This window comes from Microdochium trichocladiopsis (assembly GCF_020744255.1).
Source record: "Microdochium trichocladiopsis strain MPI-CAGE-CH-0230 chromosome Unknown B0I36scaffold_3, whole genome shotgun sequence".
Taxonomy (NCBI): Eukaryota; Fungi; Ascomycota; class Sordariomycetes; order Xylariales; family Microdochiaceae; genus Microdochium; species Microdochium trichocladiopsis.
In genome coordinates, this window is record NW_025763546.1 from 3,666,714 (window position 1) to 3,685,143 (window position 18,430).

Below are 18,430 nucleotides of genomic sequence, written 5' to 3' on the forward strand. Positions count from 1 at the left end.
ACCCAGAGGCACACATAGAACGGGAGAGAGCCCAAAACCCAAGCCAGACCCAATAGACTCTGCCACTTTTAGACCAATAGCGGGGTTAGCATTACCAACGTGGGCAATCGGCTGTCCTCGTTCCCTCGTCGCCGCTTTCCATGACTTTTTGATGTTTCCTTGTGTCTTTGTGTGCTGTGTGCAACCTATCATCATGAGGGGTCGTCGGTGGTTGGCTGTTCATTGATGCGCTCGGTGAACTGCTTTCTTGCTTCGGATCTGGTGAAGGGAAAGGATATTTGGCTACAACACACTATCACACCTTGACTGCAGGGAAAGAGGAGAGCTGGATAAAAAGACCAGAGTGAAGATTCATTACTCATCAAGGCATAGCAAATCTATTAAAAAGTGGTGGTATCTAATCGTTCCTGGAAATGTGGCGGCTCTCCTTCCTCAGGCTGTGCTGGCTGAGGTTGCTGAGGCCCGAGGAGATGGACGAGAGGCCCGAGTTGCCAGAGTGCCGGCCGCTGCCCCACGACACGACGCTCTCGGCGTCGGCGTCGGCATCCCGCTGCGCCCGCCGCAGCCGCCGCCGCTCAGACATGATGCTCTCCGCGTCCGACTGCAGGCTTGTCGTTGACATGGAGGCCAGGATGCTGTCGAGGCTGCCCTCCTGGCGGTGACCGCCGTGGGCGTTGGAAATCTTTGTCCTCGACGATCCAGACCGCATGCTCTCAACGTCGGACGTCGCCCGGTCCCTCCGGTGGCTGGTCGAATGGCTGTCGCTTTCCCTCTCGGTCCTGTGTGCCCGGCTGGACGACCTCTTCGACCTGGACACTCCGGACAGCATGCTCTCAACGTCACTGGTGTCCCTGTCCCGCCTGTGGCTGCGCTCGCCTTCCTTTTCTGAGCGGCGGGCCTTGCTAGAGGACCGCTTGGACCGAGACGTAGTTCCGGAGAGCACGCTCTCAACGTCGCTGGTGTCTCGGTCCCGTCGGTGGCTGCGCTCCGCATCCCGCTCGCTCCTGTGAGCCCGGCTGGAAGACCGTTTGGACCGCGAGACTCCAGACAGCATGCTCTCGACATCACTGGTGTCCCGGTCACGCCTGTGGCTGCTGGAGTGGCCATCCTCGCCTCTCTCGCTCCTGTGCGCACGGCTGGAGGACCGCTTTGACCTGGCAGGGGCGGACAGAGTACTCTCTACGTCGCTCGTGTCCCTGTCCCTCCGGTGGGAGCGTGTGCTTGATGGATCTCTCCTGCTACTGTGGTGACCATGCGCAGAGTGGCTGTGGCTCGAAGAGGCCGGAGGCGGGTAGTGGCTGGACGAGTGCTTTGGCGTTCTCGAAGTTCCGGATAGGACACTTTCAACGTCGCTGCCAGCCCGGTCCCGCCGGTGGCTGGATGAGTAGCTGCTCATCCCGGACATGATGCTCTCCGTGTCGTCTGACCTCCGCTGGTGCTTGCGCCTCTCGGACATGATGCTTTCGGTGTCGCTATCTCCTCCACGCTCCTTGCGCTCTTTCCGCTCACGCTCCTTTCTCTCGGCGCGCTCCTGCTCCTTGCGGATCTCGCGCTCGCGCTGGTGTCTCTCATGCCTCTCGCGCTCGGCCCTCTCCTTCTCTTGTCTCTCAAGACGCTCTTGCTCCTCCTTCTCCTTCTCGGCGCGTTCCTGCTCCTTTCTGATAGCCCGCTCTCTCTCCTTCTTCTCTTGCCTCTCCTTCTCCTTCCTCTCAGCCTCAAGCTTCTCGAGCCTCTCTTGCTCCTTGCGCTCCTGCTTCTCTCGCTCCTTGCGCTCGGCCTTCTCCTTCTCCAGTCTCTCCTGCTCAGCCTTCTCCTGTCTCTCCTTCTCCTTCTTCTCAGCCTTCTCCCGCTCCTTACGTTCCTGCCGCTCCTTCTCCTTCTTCTCGGCCTTCTCCTTCTCTAGCCTCTCCTTCTCCTTACGCTCAGCCCTTTCCTTCTCCTTGCGCTCCTTCTCCTCAGCCTTCTTGAGCTTAGCCGCCTCCTTCTCCTCCTCATCTTCGGAGTCCTCCCCAGGCTTGTCATTGACAGACTTGAAGAGCTTGTTGGAAGGCAGCTCTTCGACGAGTGCCCGCATCGCCTCCTCACTCAAGACACGTGGCTCCAGAGTGGACTTGGTGGCGGGCTTGTCCTCCTTGCTGGTAGAGAATCCGAAAAAGCTCGTGCCAGCGGGCTTTGTCGACTTAGCTGACTTGTGGGACTTGGCGGCGGAGGCGGCGGCGGCGGCAGTTGCCTCCTCCTCAGTCTTGGAGGGCGGGGCACGAACGGAGGCGTTCTTATCTGATACCACGGAGACGGAAGCTCTAGACTTGTTGCTGACGGTGCTGGTGTTGTCGTCGTTGTTGTTGTTGGTGTTGCCGCCGGCGGCGAAGCCGAAGAAACCCCTGGCGAGGTCCTCGACGGCGCCTACATTGTGCTTTTCCTTGGACTTTTCGGCCTTCTTGGCTGCCTTTTTGTGCTCCTTTGCGGCCTTCTTCTCTTCCTTGGCCGCCTTCTTCTTCTCCTCGGCAGCCTTCTTTTCTTCCTCTCTGGCGGCCCTTTTTTCTTCCTTGGCGATTTTGTCCTGTGCTGCTGCGGCTGAAGTGGCTGCGGTGGTCGCTTTGTGCTTTGAAGATGGTTTGGCGACCTTTGCCTGCTTGTCTGCCTTGGTTTCGTGCGACGAAGAAATAGAAGATGATGACGACGACTTGCCCTTTTGCGATTTGCTGTGGAAGATGCGGAGTTTTGCTACTGCCTTGCTGATACCGATGCGCTTCAAGATGGAACAGACGGCCTGGGTGACGGTGAAGATGCCTGCTGGGTCAATGTGGAGATAGGTGAGGATATCGTGGCGGAGCTTGCCGCCAGTGAGACCGCTCTGGAGATACGAGTGCGGGGGCTGGATGAGAAAGTAGAGGTCGGCGCGGCTGTGGGCAAAGGACCACATGGAGCAAGTCCCCCCCGGATACCCGTAGAGCGAGCCCAGCATCTTGGCGGATAGGTCAGGCGGCGAGTCGAGTGCGAAGTCGATCCTGGGCTGCCGGGACGAGGTGGGTGGAGGCCGGGAGGGTTTGGCGGAGAGAGCAGTCAGTCGGTTTTCAACGGGAGGCCAGAAAACAACCAGGGCAGCTGGTTGACGCGGGCAAGGGCGGCACGCTGGATATTTATGCAGGCGGGCGGAAGCGCCGGGGTCGGCATCGTGCATTAGCCATGGTCCCGCGAGAGAGCGAGAGAGGAGCAAGCAGAACCCGCTGGGCGGAGGCAGGCAGGCGTGAAGCCCCTCCCCTCCCTCGGACGTGTGGTGCTCTCTCGCCGCCCGCCCGCCCGCTCACTCTCGTCTCAGAGCATGTCGCGGTGGATCGTGGGAGGCGAGGGGGTGGCCCCCGGGGAGGGGGGGTTGACTGGCCCCACGGGCTGTGGCAAGTGGGTGGGCGAGGAGGGCGCTGTCCAACCAGAGGCGGGCTCACCGCCTGCAGGCTGCAGGTACAAGAGGCGGTGAGCGAGACCACCCAGGATGTGAAGGCCATCCTGGAGCGTCGAGTGACTTGTCCGATGCGAGCTTAGACCAGGGCATGGCTGGGCCGTTGGGGATGGCAATGCCACTCCAGTGCTAACACAATTGGCGACTGGCAGCGGAAGGGAAGGGCGGGAGCGACCGGATCAACCCACGTTCCAGGGTTGGCGGTGACAGCCCCATTCCGGCCCAGCCTCTCTCTCTCTCTTTACTCTCTCCCAAGGAGCCTTGAAGGGCGAGGTAGGACACACACACACACCACACCACACTGGGCGCACTCAGATTGACAAAAAACTCGGCCTGGTCACACGGGACAAAGGCTGACCACATGAACGCGCACGAGACCAAACCGTTCGCCCTCGGCACCCAGCCCTACTTTTGACCAGCCGCGTCGAACCACCATGGAGGGCAGAACACACTTCACGAAACGAAAATTCAGGGCTGCAGGTACCTTGCCCCATCCCGTCGACTTTGGCGAACTCGATCGGCGCCGTCGACGTATGTGATGGCCCACATGTACTCAGCACACACCGGCAACGCACGCCAGACCAGGCTCGGCCGAATGGAGACTACTTGACCATCCTGGGCAAGCAGGAGGACTTGGCCCGGGTGGTGGTTCTGGTTGTTTGTCTTTTTTTTTTCTTTGTGGTTCTTGCTCTCTGCACACCCACCACTGAGCTGGCATGCTCGCCGGAGCAAGTGGCTTTCGCCGGCCCGGGCGCCCACTGGATGCTTTTCTATGTAGATGGCTGCTGTGGAGTTTCCCACGTCCTGCATTGTCTCAGCTGCGTGGCCGCGAGTTGTCTGCCTTGGAAGCCACAGGCCAAAAAGATTGGACGACGAGTTGCCGGAACACTGCTCAGAATAACTCAAAGGAGGGGCTGGTGCAGAGAGTGGGGCACAGTTGTCTGCATTGCCAAGTCTTTTTTGGTTGGGAACCGCCCTCCACTCGCGAGTTTCAAAGCCTGCCTGCATCCACGCTTCCGAACCACGACAGAACACCTGTTTCTGGGCCCGCAGTCGGTGATGTGGACAAGAGAGTCTCTGCATGCTGCAGAGCCAGCGGGCACGGAAGTCGCGTCGGCCAGCACACCTTTGGACAACACACGCGTCATTCTCGCGGTACGTTCGTTGCGCCTGGACAGGGTTGGCCAGACTCATTTTCTGCCGCCCGGCTCTCTGCTCGCTGCTTGCCTGCCTGCCTGCTCCTCCCTGACCTTCTTCTTCTGGCGTGTGTGAGTGGGGGCAGCCACAGGTTTTGCGATCTTGATGCTTGGAGTGTGCATAAGCATTCCTTGTTGGTGCGAGACCACGCCGGCACGCGCATAACCTGTCTGTGGGCATTATTGTCTTCTGGACGCTTCCTCCAGCAATGGGTCTCACGCGGTCATCGATCTTGGCACGGAGCGGGGCAGCGTCTGAAAGCACTAAAACACTCGAGGCAGATGTCGGAGCATCTTGTCAGCTCCTGCATGGCGATCCCCGGCACATGCCCGGCTGTCACGATCCCTGGACAGCATCCCAAGGGCCATGTTCGTGCCCATGGCAATTCCAGATCAGGACAAGTACGTGCATATCCAAGAGCCAGGGACAGGCCGAGAGGGTCAGATGGAGTCTCTAGCCGGAATCTGAGGCAACTCGCATCTCAGACGGAAGAAAAACCCCAGGATCTGTGGCTTCGGCACTTGGTGACGATGGGGCGGTGTGGCTTCGTGCGGACCGCTATGATGTGTAAGAGCGGGCTGCAACGCACAGTCCCCTGACTGTTTCTTTTCTGATCGACCCGGGCCTAGAATGCGCGTTCAAGCTGTGGAAACTGGCCGCAGTCGTGTTCGAGGCTAGAAAAAGGAAGTAGCAGCACAGTCCTCATTCAACTACTCTCTCGTCCTGCTCAGTTCAGTGTTGCTGAAGTCCATGCCTGGATATCAGCAAGTATTTCAAGTTTTATGTAATAGATGTGCAAGCCACTCGAGTTGTCTGTTCCAGGGTGGCTTCCAAGCTTCGAAGATTGCGTGCTTGTGGCTGTGCTTCAGCTACAGACGTGTTATGTCTCGAACCTGGGCCCAGACCGGATCTACAAACGGCGTCGACGAACTCTAAAATACAGACCGACTCAGCTGACTCGACTGCTGAGTATCAAATTTCATTAGCTGGTACAAGGGGTGTGTGACATCGTCACAATCTCTCTCGTGGACGCGCCTTGGTTCCTGAAGAACGGGTCTTCGGACTGCTACGGGAGCCATCTCGGCGACCGCGTGCAGAAGCTACAATATCAGCTGCTGGCAACAACAGAAGAGCGCAGCTTGAAGAAAGACGTGACCGTGCCAAAGCAATCCCCTGGTCAGGGTGTCGCTCCGTCTATCTGATTGCATAACCACCGTACAGGTTGGCAAGTTGGTGTGGGTTGCTTATGTGAACAGAGAATGGCTGCTGAGCATCACAATGTACTGAAGCGGGCCTTGGAGAGATCAAAATATGACCATACTTGGGGCGTGAAGCGAGAGAATGCAGAGCATCTATATGCTGAAGTTGGTCGTGGACCTCGCGAGATTGACCTGGCAGCCAAACGCCCGCGGCACTCTCATCTGAAACGGGGGTTAATAGGTGCTGCTGGGTGAGTGCATCTCGCTTTGTGGCCGGCAACAACGGCAAGGCGAGGACACATGGCCGGGCTATATTTGGGAACGGTAAGCGTTGTGAAGTTGGTGGAGAGGGTGGTTGTGTTTGAAAAGGCCTGGGCGGCAAAAAGGCGTCGTCATCGTGGAAGGGCTCAGTACATGAATGGGCCGGCCCGAGCAGATGGTGATGGAGGTGGAGACGACGTGCACGGCCACTCGCGGGTACGACGATGCTAGCGCGGGCTTAGCAAGAGGCTTGACTGTCAGGCTGGTCTGCTCACCTCAGCTTGGGCGTAAGAGCGTGCGTGGCCATGGTGTGTGCAGCGGTCGCAGAGGGCGATGGTGAGGCGGCAAAGCACGGGGAGAAACAAGGCCCGGGGTCGGGACGGAGCAAAAGGCGGTTTCAGTGCCTTGCATCATGATCGCGATTGGGACAATTGCATGGGCGGTACCTAAGGTAGGTGGGCCCCGACAACGTCAACGAACACGCAACTTGGGGATGGGAAGGGGAAGGGGCAGCCGCCAGTCGCAGAGTCTGTGCTCCTCGGCCTGCCAACTTGCCAGTCCCGGTCCTGGCCAGGGGCCCGAGACATTGCAATGACGTATTCTTTCTCTCCTCTCTCTGCCCCCGTCCGCACAGCAACACCAGAGGGCCCGATTACTCCCCTGCAGACCCGACCAGGCTAGCTCTAGCCTGCCTGGCCTAGAGAGGGAGGACTCCCAGCCATGGATTGATTGACTGGACTGACCGATGCGGACCTGCCGTGCCCTGGCTCGACGTTTCCAGCGGCGGCATGCCGTAGCCCGGCGCTTCGCATCATTCCAAGGTTTGCACTATCGGCTCCGCCTCCGCATACTCGCGAGCCCGCGCGCTCCCCATGCAGATTCGCCGTGCGCTTTAAATACTTGGTATCCTGGGCCCTCGCCCAGCGACACTGCCCTCCTCTGTTGTCTTGGCTTTCTTCTGTTGTTACCCGTCCGCAGACTCATTCCACAGCTCCACGCGCCAGGCGCAGCATCCCAGCGCTGTCCTTTGCCGATCTACCGTGTAGATCCATCGACAATCCAGCTTTCCCATCCTCTCGCTCGCGCCCCAATCAGGTCCCCACACGCCAAGCTGCGCCGCCGCCATGAGGTCCTCAGACGTCACCACCGCTTTGCTACCCGCACTCGCCCTGCCAGCGCTCTCTCTCGCCGTCGCTCTTGCGCCGCCTTCAGAACCTCGCCAGGACGGCCCCGGGTTCCTGGCCTTGCCCTTCACCCGGACGCTCAACACGCCAAGACTGCGCTCACGGCAGGACGTCGACGTCCCTCTGTACAATGTTACCACCATCAGCTACCTCGTCGAGTGTGAGTGGCTGCGAAAAGAAAAGGCCTCTGTGCTTCACAAGCCGCGATAGTCGAACTTAGCTGACGTTATGTTTTTCTTTGCGTGACAGTGTCCATTGGCACGCCAGGCCAGACCGTACGAGTCGCCATTGACACAGGCTCGAGCGAGTTGTGGGTAAACCCCAATTGCAAGACCGTCAACACGAACGACGAGTACCAGGACTGCGTCACGGACGGCCAGTACAATCCAGACGACTCGTCTACTTTCCATGACCTCGAGTCTCGCTCGTCCATCACCTACGGCATCGGCAAGGTCGAGCTCGCATACGTCACTGACAATGTCGCTCTGCCAAATAGCAGTGAGTCCCCAGCAGCCCCAGCTGTAGCATTTAGACCAGGAACGCGATACTGACTGCCTCTGTCCTCCAGCCATCGATCTGAAAAACATCCAGTTTGGTGCAGCCATCGCGACGCAGGACCTGAGCGAGGGTATCTTGGGTCTCAGCTTCGGCAACCACTCAAATCCCAGGGCCCTTCCGTACGCCAATCTTGTCGACCAGCTCGTGATGCAGGGCGTGACCAAGTCGCGTGCCTTTTCGGTGGCTCTGGGCAATCAGGACCTCGATGATGGTGGTGTTCTAGTTCTTGGCGGTCTCGACACGGGCAAGTTTTCCGGAGCGCTGGCGACTCTGCCCGTGCTCGGCCCGCAACTCGGCGAGAACATCCCACGGTACTGGGTCCAGCTCGAGTCGCTTGGCTCCACAATCAATGGCAAGACTACAACGTATAGCAACTCCAAAATACCCGTCGTCATTGACACCGGCTCGACGTTGTGCAACCTTCCCAGCTCCATTGTTCAAGACATGGTGCGGGACACCAACGCGCAGGTGGACAGCCAGGGCGATGTTCTCGTCCAGTGCTCCATCGCGAACAACAACGCAGCCTTCAACTTTGCCTTTTCTGGCGTCACCATTAGTATCCCGTGGTCCGAGTTCATCCTCCCCATCCCAGGCTCAACTACCCAGTGTGTCTTGGGCGTTTCCCCGTCTAGCTCGGTGGTCCTGCTCGGCGACTCGTTCATTCGCAGTGCCTACATTGTGTTTGACCAGGACCACATGCAGGTCTCCATGGCCCCTTGGGCCGATTGCGGCGAACATCAGCAGGCGATCGGGTCCGGTCCTGTGGGCAACGTCCAAGGAGCATGCAACTCGTCCAGCAGCACGAACACCACAAACCACAACAGCGGCTCGAGCCTCGGTGGGCCAGGTTGGGTTATGCTGAGTCTACTGGGAATGATTTCCTTTGTCTTTGCGAGCCTCTGAAGTGCTCACTGTATGCATTTGACAGGTGTCCCCGTTGGATTCTCACAGCCACGAGAAAGTTCCTCTGCAAGCTACGCGGTGAGGCACCTGATCTTGGAGCATTGGTTTTTTTTGTTGATTTTTGCATATGGTTTGGCGTTGGGCGGGATCATTTCGCACACGAGCTAGGCGTTTGGCATGTTTTGGATTCCCCTCATTTTAGAGCAACGGAGTTTGGGGGCGTGAAACCCCGTTGATTAGACGGTATTTCTTGCGTACAAATGTGTATTTATACCACAGCCAAGACCCTAGATCAGGGCTGCGGGGACGAGCATATCTAGAAGTGCATATGCCGAAAGACTCGGTCAAAGACGCGTTCTCAGCTGTCCAATCTCGTCTTCCGTGTCGAGTCAAGCTGTCGTGACAACGCCCGCCTCTGCCACTGAGAACTACCAGTCAGAACGATACAAAGATATGTCAGCGGGGTTCTTTCCTAATGATATTTGGAGCGCATCCTCGTTCCCTTGTTGACAAAACTGATCCTGGCAAGACCGAACGCAGTCTCCCGCTCGCTACGGAGGCGATGATTCAGCCGTGGCTGACGTTTTGTCTATAATTTCACGTTCCCATTGTGACCATCGCAATGGGCTGCGACAACGTGTCGTCAGCCCTCGGCACGCAAATCTCCGGGGGAGGGGCACAAACAAGGGTATGTACTTTACGCCTGGTGGTCGCAGGCTGCGCTCTTCATGCACGCTCGTCACAAGCTTCATCTTTAATCAATCCACCCGTCCATCGCGAGGGAGGCCCCGAATGTTGCCAAAATCCGACGCGAACTCCTCGGCTATTACAAAAACGCTCGCGACCAGAGAGGCAGAAGCTATCATGTCGGCATGCACAACACAGCAAGGCAAGGAGAATGTATTGCAATTGAGTCTAGTGGCAAGATATGTTACTACAAAAGAAAAAGGGGGAACCGAAGGAAAAGTGAAAAAAAAAGAAAACCACCCCCGATCTTGTTGCCAAAGTCCGCCTCCTCTATAAACCTTCCGGAGTTTTCATCCTGAGAAACCTGGCAGCATCCCGTGAAACAAACGGAAAACAAACGCTAAGACAGATAAAAGATCGAACAGACAGAACCAAAAAAAGAAAAGCTATCAGGTAGCCGCCATCACACCTCGGCCAGCCGGACAAAGCACTTTGCCGGCTTGAGGGTCATGCTCTCGATGACGTCCCAGTCGTTGAGGCCGCGGCTGTCCTCTGGCAGGGGCAGCAGCTCGAGGCTCCAGAGCAGCAGGGTGATGACGATGCGCAGCTCGAGGTAGGCGAGGCGGCGGCCGAAGCAGCCCCTCACGCCCGTGCTGAAGGTCAGGATGGGGCCGGCCTGGGGGGAAAAGGTGTCTTGTTGTTGTTCCGGTTGTTGTTGAGTGAGCCACCGCTCTGGCACAAAGGCGTGCGGCTCGGCGCCGTCCCAGGAGCCCCTGGTGTCGGCGGCGTGGCGCTGGGACGAGTCGCTGCGGTGGCTCTCGGGGACGGGGATGCTGGGCTTGAGCATGCTGGGGCCGACGAGGTCGAAGAAGATCATGGTGCCCTTGGGGATGGGGTTGCCCAGGACGACCGTGTCGACCGTCGCCTCGCGCAGCAGCGTCGGGATGGGCCCGTTGAGCCGCAGCGTCTCCTCGATGACGGCCTCGAGGTACGGGATCTGGTGGTTGCCCATCTTGGCCGTCATCTCCGCAATGTCGGGCAGCCGGCCCTGCGCGTGGGCCTCCGGGTAGGCCGCGTGGAGGGCGTCGCGGAGCCTCGTCTGCACCTCTGGGTGCTTGCTCAGGAACTTGAGCCCCCACTGCAGCGTCGTCGACGTCGTGTCGTGCCCGGCGCCAATGTACCCGTACAGCTCGTCGTACATGGACGGCGAGTTGAAGACGGGCGCGCGCCCGGCCTTTGCCGCCGCCGCCATCTCCCGGCGCAGCATGTGGTCCAGCGCCGAGCGGACGCCGTCGTGCTCGCCCCTCGCGGTGCTGGCCTTGCCCTCGGCCTCGATGCGCTTCAGCGCGTGGGCGACCTGCTCCCCGAGCATCCGCTCCTTGTTGGCGTGTGCCTCGCGCATCTCGGCCGTCCGGCCGTGCAGGAAGTTGAAGATCTTGGGGAACGGCTGGGTCACGGCCTTGCCCACAGCCTCCTGCATGACCATGTGCGCGCACAGGTCGACGTTGGGCTCGTTGACGGGGAACTCGAAAGGCTCGTCCTGGCCCTCTGCAGACTGCTTCTCGCCGCCGAGGTTGCTGTCCTTGATGAGCTGGGCATAGGCATCCGTCATGCTCACATTGTCGCCATCGCCAAGTGCAACGACCTTGATAATGTCAAATGCCATGATATGGATGTCGTCGTCAGCCCGGAACGGCCGCCCGTTGGCAATCTTTGCTTTGAGCTTCCACAAGTCGACAAACTTGACGGTGTTGCGGTAGATTTCCGGAGCAGACACCTATGGCCAATGTTAGCGTGAGGAACATCATTTCAAAAGATGCTCCACGGCCAGAACAGGACAACGAGATGAGCTGCTGCTTACCGTGTTCAGGAACTGATGCGTCATCAGATCCTTGACAAGCTCCCGGTTCTTTTTGAACTGCGGATCGCTGGTCTTCATCGCGATGTGGTGCCATGGCAACACGCCCTTGAACGCCTCAATGTTGCGGCCGCCCCGATCAAACTCCTTGCCGCGCCTCAGCAGGATGTCCTGAGCCTCCCGGTAGTCGGACAGGACGACCGCAGGCTTGCCGAGCGGCTGGAGAAACACCTGCGCGATCGGGCTGTTATGCTTGACCGTCTGCTGCCCGACCCACGCCCGCGCACGACCACCAGCCTGCTTGATCGCGCGCAGCTCGGCCGCATCTCCCAGCAAGAGCTTTGTGGCGGCCTCGTTGAAAGGAATGCCTGGCAACGGCTTGGGAAGTGCCCACTGGCGCAGCAGGTAGAGCAACGTCAAGACGCCCACCGTCACCGCGCTCGTCACCGCGGGGAACCTCAGGACAGCATGTCTCAGCTCAAGAGATGAGGATGACATGACTCCCAAAGGTTTCAGACACGACCCGATCAAAGAGGATCCGTTGGGTCCTGCACGAGCTAAATTCGAAAGGCAGCCCAAACGCTGTTCTTCCGCGGTCGACTTGTGGAGGTCTGGTCAGACCTGGGGGCACTCTACCAGTACTTGAGTGGTAAGTCTTATTCATAATGTGCTGGGCTTACAAGACTACATTAACATGCCCGATCTGTCAATCATGGCCTTCCTTGCCATTCCCTGCCGAAACTGCCAGGATCGGTGGACGCTAGATAACGTGGTACCCCTGCCAAGACTAGACGACCGAGCGCTCTCGAGCTAGCATCTGACGGTTTGGCTGGGCTCTGGGGATCGTCAGGGCACCATTCGTAATTACACACTAGCCAATATTCCTATGCGTCTATTGCTCCGATTCCACTCCTTTTGGGCCGTGCAAACCATTCTTGCGAATAAGAACGCAGTCATCGTGACCAAAATATAATTCGGCGACTGTTGTGCGGTGGAGTCCAGAATTGTCAAAGCTCCACTGCAGAGATTACGCCCCATTGCGCATGCAGGGAATTGCGCATTCAACCAGGAACTCTGACCAATTTCTGATCCTGATAAGCTGGGCAAGACGTGCCAAGCCCTAGGCATGGATCACAGACGGTCACCGGAGGAAGCAGACTGCCGTGTCGCTTCCGATGAAACACGTGTGCATCTCGCATTCGGCGATTTCCATGACACAACGACGCGAGGGCCGGCCCACACACGTGGGACGGTAGCGACCCATCCCATTCCCGGAATCCAGTATCGATCTGATCCGATCTCCGAGAGATTCCCAGACTGCCAAAAGAGTGGGAAAATTCGGATCGACATGTGTATCCGGATGAAGCCGCTGAGGCGAGGCACTGGTCTATGGGGTCGTGCTTCAAAGAGCGACGAGGCTGCCAATTGCCGACAAGAAGGAGTGCTCGTTGTCTGGCAATCATGCAAACTGCACATGCCGCCCGTGCTGCCTTGAAGGCCTTGAGCTTTCGTCGCTAGCTGTCGTCAGACCAGGTGTTTCGAGCTTGTTTTGCGCTTGACGCCGTACTGTGCCATCTCATACTCTGATGGCTGCTGTGGCGGCTTGATGTAGTCGACGATCATCTGCTTGAGACTGGATTTCCGACTGAGGCGTGAGGACGCACGCGAAGACTTCCGGCTCAGCTCGCAACTGGCCTCGCTTGCAGGAAATCCATAGAGCTGACCCTCTCCAGCAAAAGTGCGTCGCCTCTCCTCTTCTTCTTTCTGCTTCTTTGCCGCTGAGCGTTGCCAGCTAAACAACCCTCCCGGCTTTGGTGGGGGTCCCGTGGCTACGGCCACGACTTTGTACGTTTGCTGGGACGCCAAGGATCGCCACACCTCACGCTGCCGCCGGTCTTCCTCAATCGCCTCCTGGATGAACTTCTGGTAGTCTGATGAATCATCCTCGGTGCCATCATGGATCTCGACATGGGGCTCGTAATTGACGGGGACGGCTGCCATGATGTGAGCATTAGAGCCCCTTACTTCGTGGCGTGACGGGTGCGGGGCGTGGGGGACAGAGGCGCGATGACTCTGACTCGAGTTCAATGACAAGCCGGTGGTTCTCTGAAAAGTCGCGGCGGCATGCTGCGGCGAATATCCAGAACCATCTTGCGACTGTGTTCGCCTGGGAACTGGATGCTGCACGCGCTCGTTTTTGTTGAAGCGGGACCGCAGTGTGACCTTTGGCTGGGCTGGTGTGGTGTCGACTGTGCTAAACGGCTCTCGGTTCGAGCTGGCCGCTGGCTGCTGCATCAGCGAAACCAAGCTAGGCTTGGACTTGTGTCCCAAGTTTTCGCTCCGCGATGTCGCCGTCCGCGCTTCCGGCACAGTCGCGCTATGTTGCTGTGTATCGTCAGGCACCAGATTGTTGATGCCTGGCGAGGTCACGCCATCAGGTGTTGTAGACGTGGCAGCGACTGGCGTGCTCATTTGTGTTGCATGGGTTGAGACGTTTTGCTTGCTGCGCGTCCGCCGGAGGATTTTGCCGATCAAGCCAGGACGTTCAGCCTCGGCTGGAGGCCGTGATTCCCGTTTCGACATGCTGATCTTCAGTAATGCGCCGGAAGGTCCAGGTGATCAGCAATGGGCGGGACAGAGGCTTTGTAGGGCTGAGCCTAACCGTGGGTAGGCAGATGCGGGTAGATCAGCCCTTGCGTCCGAGACAAGCCTCCGACGTGGGCAATCTGCTCCTCCTGTGGACGAGAGAATGCGTGTGAGACGAGAATCGAGCAGAAAAGACGGGGAATAAGCACTTTATCATCAGAAGCGGCGACCGCGGAAACAAACAAGAGCCCGGAATACCCAAGTATGTATGCCTGGAGGAGACAGAGACGTTTCACCCGCGGGGCCAGACACCGGATGGCGGGGGCTAGGGTCATAAGAGGCCCATCAGGCGCCCAGACGCGCAAAACCGGGCATGAATGGCTCGCCAGGATGCTGCTGTTGTTGCTTTGATTTGCTGGGGGTTGTCTCTGGTCTGGGCGCGGGCGGCGATCCCACTTGCACAAGCTTCAGCCGGGCCCAAACCAGGGTGGCCGGGGTCGCCCCTGGGGAAAACCATGCAGGCCGGCAAACACCATCGTCGTGGCCACTGGCCCGTGTTGGTGACGGCACAACAAGGCCGGCGCCATGACTCGCCCGGGCCGGCCACTCTGCAGCGGGCGGGGGGTTGACCCCGACGGTGGCGCCCTGGGCAGACATCATGCTGGTGATGGGTCTCGTTATTGTGGTTGACTTCAAGCTGGCATCAAGATGACGGCAGGGGAAGAGCAGCGATAGGGTCGAGTCCTGTGCAGGGCAGATATTGATTCGACCGCTGAGCTGGGAACGCCCAGGGCCGAGTGAAAAAGCACCTCGAGGCATGTAACCAACGTGGGTGCGCCTGGCGCCGCCTTGATGCAGCCTCGTACACAGTTGGGGCCCAGAATAATCCGGCCCAACCACCCCACCGACGCGAACGCGTCGCGCCACCTGCAAACCCTCCCTTCTTCAAAACCACCATTTCGAGCGCATTTTGAGGTTATCATGGATGATTTTGTTGCTGGAGTGTGCGCCGATAGGCTGCCGAAGCAGGATTTCACTCCTAAGAAGAAAGCAGCTATCTGCGCCGCCCATTTCGCAGGTGTAACGCACCGCCGCATTGCCGAGCTTACGCGGGCCTCCAAGTCAACAATCACCCGCATTATCTCGGACTGGAAAAACAACGGCAACCTAGCCAAATCGCCTCGGAATGGTCGCAATGGATTCACAAATGCCCAGAGAAGGCGCGTACTAACTATCGTCAAACGCAAGCGAAAAGCGACGTGGCCAGAGATCATACAAGCCATGCCCTTCCAGATCTCCAAGACATCTATAAAGCGCATCATTCACGAAGCTAAGCTACGTAAGTGGAAAGCTCAGAAGAGGATTCCGCTATCTAAAGAAGCACGAAGAGCTAGGCTTGCATTTGCAAGAGAGTGGCTACCAAAAGTCGACGAATTGCAGGAGGTACGTGTAAGTGAAGTTGGTGGGATTATCCTGACTTGATCTAGGTGATTTTCACGGATGAGTCGTCCTGCCAGAACTCCACGAACGCACCCGCGCAATGGGTATTCCGCTTCCCAAGCGAGAAATGGGACGACCAGTTCGTTAACCTTAAATCGCACGTTAAGGCGAACCTATCCATTATGGTTTGGGGTGCCATATACCTGAAGAACGGCGTGGGGTGCCGGTCAGAGTTGGTGATAATGCAGCGCGAACCGCAGCCAGATCCTAACAAGCGAAAGAAGGGCTATACGGCCTGGAGTTATCAGAAGGCATTACGCGATGGCTTCATCCCAATATACGACGATTGGCAGGTATTTCAGCAGGATAATGCAGCAATTCATTGCGCAGAGAGTACTATGGATTGGCTCGCCGTCAGGGGCATTGCGGTACTACCAGACTGGCCAGCACACTCGCCAGATCTCAACCCAATTGAGCACATTTGGGCCTCAATGAAGCGCCAGCTAGTAAAACTGTTTCCAAACATTATGGCCCTCAAAAGAAACGACGGTGATACCTCCCAATTTGAGGAGTGTTTGAAGTCGGCGTGGGCAGCAGTGCCGGAACGGCTGATCACAAAGGTCCTCACTACAATGGACCGTCGCCTTCGCGCAGTGGCCCGTGCGCGCGGAGGATACACCAAATATTGAAGCCGCCATCGCCAGCTTCAAAATGCAATAATTACTACTCGATTCTGACCTCGTTTGACGGTTCTGTGGCCTTTTGTCGTGTGCAAGTACTGTGCAGCCAATTTTGGTGGGGGGGCTTGGGCCGGATTAATTTGGACCTGATCAGTAGGCCTTGGCGCACTGGCGTGCATGCGCCGTTGTAAGAGAATCGAGGGGGAGTCGACGGGGAAAGAGCCCGCCCGCTGCAGAAGAGCGCTTGCCTCGTCCGGCAGCAGCACCCGCGAGCGTCGCATCCGCACGCTGCAGCCCACCATCCTCAAACACGCCCGCGCAGAAACGGCTGCCGACCAGGTCATAAGAACTTGCACAACACCGACTGAGCTCTCAAGCAGCAGCGGGGTGCAGTCGCGGAAGACAGATAGCCTACATGGAATAGTTCTTGGCCCATATTTCCGGGGCGCCGGGGACCTGAAAGGTTTCTTTCAAGGTCAAGGTTGCCTTCCTATTTCACAGCACAGGTGACGAGGTGTCGTTCGAAACAACATCTATGGACTCCAGCCTGTGTCTCCTCCAGGAACGCAGCGAAAAGACAAGGACATTTGTTGCGATTGGTGCATGTGAATTGGCGGCCGACCTGCCCTGCTGGGTAAGGGGACCGAGGTATGTATAGGAACCAGCATCACCTGCCACCCCTCTCACAAACATGGAGCTCGTTCATCCAGAGATGCAAGGTGAGCTCCAGACGCATGATACGCCGAGCCTACCTGTGTAGTCTTTTTAGAATTGGGTTGTCAACAGCTTAGCGAGCAAGCAATCATTGCTGACGGCTGTGTTGAATGAATGATGCTCGCCAAATAGGAACATGCGGGCGCGTGACGCTTTGCGTGCGATACAAAGCCCACCTCGATTTCAGGGATTGCTTGCGAAAAGTGACGTCGACACCTGAACGAGGCTCACAAACTCAAGACAAGGCTTGAGCGAGACCGTTTGCGCTAAACGATAAATAATCCCTGGCCGAGCAAAAAATAGTCCGAGCCGTGAGCCCCCGGCCCAACAATGCGGGCTAAAACCTTTCCTCTCCTCCCCTTTGTCTCTGTAGCCATAGACGTGACGCCGCGTGATGCTAGAAGAGCAATGGAGAGATTCGAATGGGGGGTTTGTCGCTCCCGTGGCACATCGTGGCATCATGTGGATATTGTTATGTCCAGTCACTGCACCTGCGGTACCTACGTGACGGGCTAGTGCAGTCGAACGCGACCTGCATGGCGTCGCCAGCATCCTGTTTCCGAAGGCCACGCGATGCTGCAATGTCCCAGCCAAGGCGACCTTGCGTGGAAGTGCTACTGCACGTTTTAGGTTCACTAGCAAGTTGGTGGTCCTGACTCCTACACCTCGTTGGACCAGTCCACGGGGTACCGCCGTGCAGTTGGTCAATGAGCAGCCTTGGAGGAAAAAGCGAGCATAGCCATTGGTCAAATTTGGCAGAGTTGTCTTCTCCACATATCTGGCAGTTCATTCATTCATCATGAGCTCATCTGGGGAAAGCTTGTGCGGCATTCCAGGCCAGAGACGAAAGGGGTGCGCAACGAGCAGAGCCGGTTGCACAGCACAGCGCATGCAGATCCGCCCAGGAGACAGGACGAGACGTAAGGGCGGGCAACGTGGGAGGGTCGCACGCAGCAAAAGCACAGAAAGGGCCAGCGTTGCCGGAAGAGGCTGGGACAGGAGGTTGCATGCATTCCGCGGGCATGACCTCACAAACATGCCAGCACCCTGCCCGGCATATCTGAACGCAGTGCGCAGAGATGTGGGCAGGCAGGTCCACCACGACAGCTCTGCCTTGGGCACGGTACCCGCTTTATCGCGATGGAGAATTCCTTCTGCCAGAGCCGGGATGCGGTTGTCCAAAAGACACGATCAATTTTTGGTGGCGAGGGCTGGGGTTTTGCGCCAACGTGGGCGGGGTCGATGGTTGCAAGTGTCTCCATCTGCCAGGCCGACCGTCCGTCAGGGACAAGACAGGCGCGCAGCGACAGCCCTGGCCTGGCCTGGCCGGGGCACGAAAGGTCCGGAGACGCGGTCAGCACGGAAGACGGTTGGGGGCGGCTGCTTCCGTGGACGAGGTCACTGCATGATCATGGCCATCCATGGCCGAGCCGTGCAAAGACATCCATGGATGGAGGTGGTGTTGGCGAGCGTGGCCGAGTCTGGTGTCGACGGGTGTGGCTGGGGAGCGGCGGGCCTGCAGGACAAGGCCCGCTGCTGCCGCCTCGCCGGGCCGGCAAGTGGCTCGTGCCTCACAGCCCCAGCCGTCCAAACTCTGCATTTTCGCCCTGGAACAATTTCATGTGCGGAACCGCTTCGCTGGTGCTGCGGCTTTGGTGCTGCCACGCCACTGCCTGACTGGTGTGCTTCTGCACGCACTGCACTGC

General features: G+C 58.2%; 6 protein-coding genes across 6 annotated transcripts; 2 read left to right on the top strand and 4 right to left on the bottom strand.

Annotated features, from left to right (window-relative positions):
* Window positions 1–325: 325 nt before the first annotated feature.
* Window positions 326–3,103, bottom strand: B0I36DRAFT_319000 (uncharacterized protein). The gene has a single exon (XM_046153356.1). The coding sequence runs from the start codon at window positions 2,963–2,965 to the stop codon at window positions 398–400; it is 2,568 nt and encodes an 855-aa protein (XP_046015832.1). The 5' UTR covers window positions 2,966–3,103; the 3' UTR covers window positions 326–397.
* A 959-nt stretch (window positions 3,104–4,062) lies between these two features.
* Window positions 4,063–5,550, top strand: B0I36DRAFT_96309 (uncharacterized protein). Its single transcript, XM_046163658.1, has one exon. It carries the CDS (start codon window positions 4,174–4,176, stop codon window positions 5,251–5,253), a length of 1,080 nt encoding a protein of 359 aa, XP_046015833.1. The 5' UTR covers window positions 4,063–4,173; the 3' UTR covers window positions 5,254–5,550.
* B0I36DRAFT_96308 (uncharacterized protein) lies at window positions 5,551–6,612 on the bottom strand. Its single transcript, XM_046163657.1, has 2 exons — window positions 6,390–6,612; window positions 5,551–6,341 (listed from the first exon to the last, which is right to left on the bottom strand). Exons 1-2 carry the CDS (start codon window positions 6,419–6,421, stop codon window positions 5,849–5,851), a joined length of 525 nt encoding a protein of 174 aa, XP_046015834.1. The 5' UTR covers window positions 6,422–6,612; the 3' UTR covers window positions 5,551–5,848.
* Window positions 6,613–7,238: 626 nt separating this feature from the next.
* On the top strand, window positions 7,239–8,759 carry B0I36DRAFT_373094 (aspartic peptidase domain-containing protein; the record flags this gene model as incomplete). Its single annotated transcript, XM_046160162.1, has 3 exons — window positions 7,239–7,458; window positions 7,548–7,796; window positions 7,867–8,759. The coding sequence occupies 3 exons, from the start codon at window positions 7,239–7,241 to the stop codon at window positions 8,757–8,759; spliced, it is 1,362 nt and encodes a 453-aa protein (XP_046015835.1).
* Window positions 8,760–9,918: 1,159 nt separating this feature from the next.
* B0I36DRAFT_215706 (cytochrome P450) lies at window positions 9,919–11,718 on the bottom strand (the record flags this gene model as incomplete). The annotated part of the gene is made up of 2 exons (XM_046148964.1): window positions 9,919–11,223; window positions 11,308–11,718. Coding segments are annotated over 2 exons (1,716 nt in total), but the record flags the coding sequence as incomplete, so codon positions are not given.
* Window positions 11,719–12,828: 1,110 nt separating this feature from the next.
* On the bottom strand, window positions 12,829–13,887 carry B0I36DRAFT_361073 (uncharacterized protein; the record flags this gene model as incomplete). Its single annotated transcript, XM_046158426.1, has 1 exon — window positions 12,829–13,887. One exon carries the CDS (start codon window positions 13,885–13,887, stop codon window positions 12,829–12,831), a length of 1,059 nt encoding a protein of 352 aa, XP_046015837.1.
* Window positions 13,888–18,430: the final 4,543 nt, after the last annotated feature.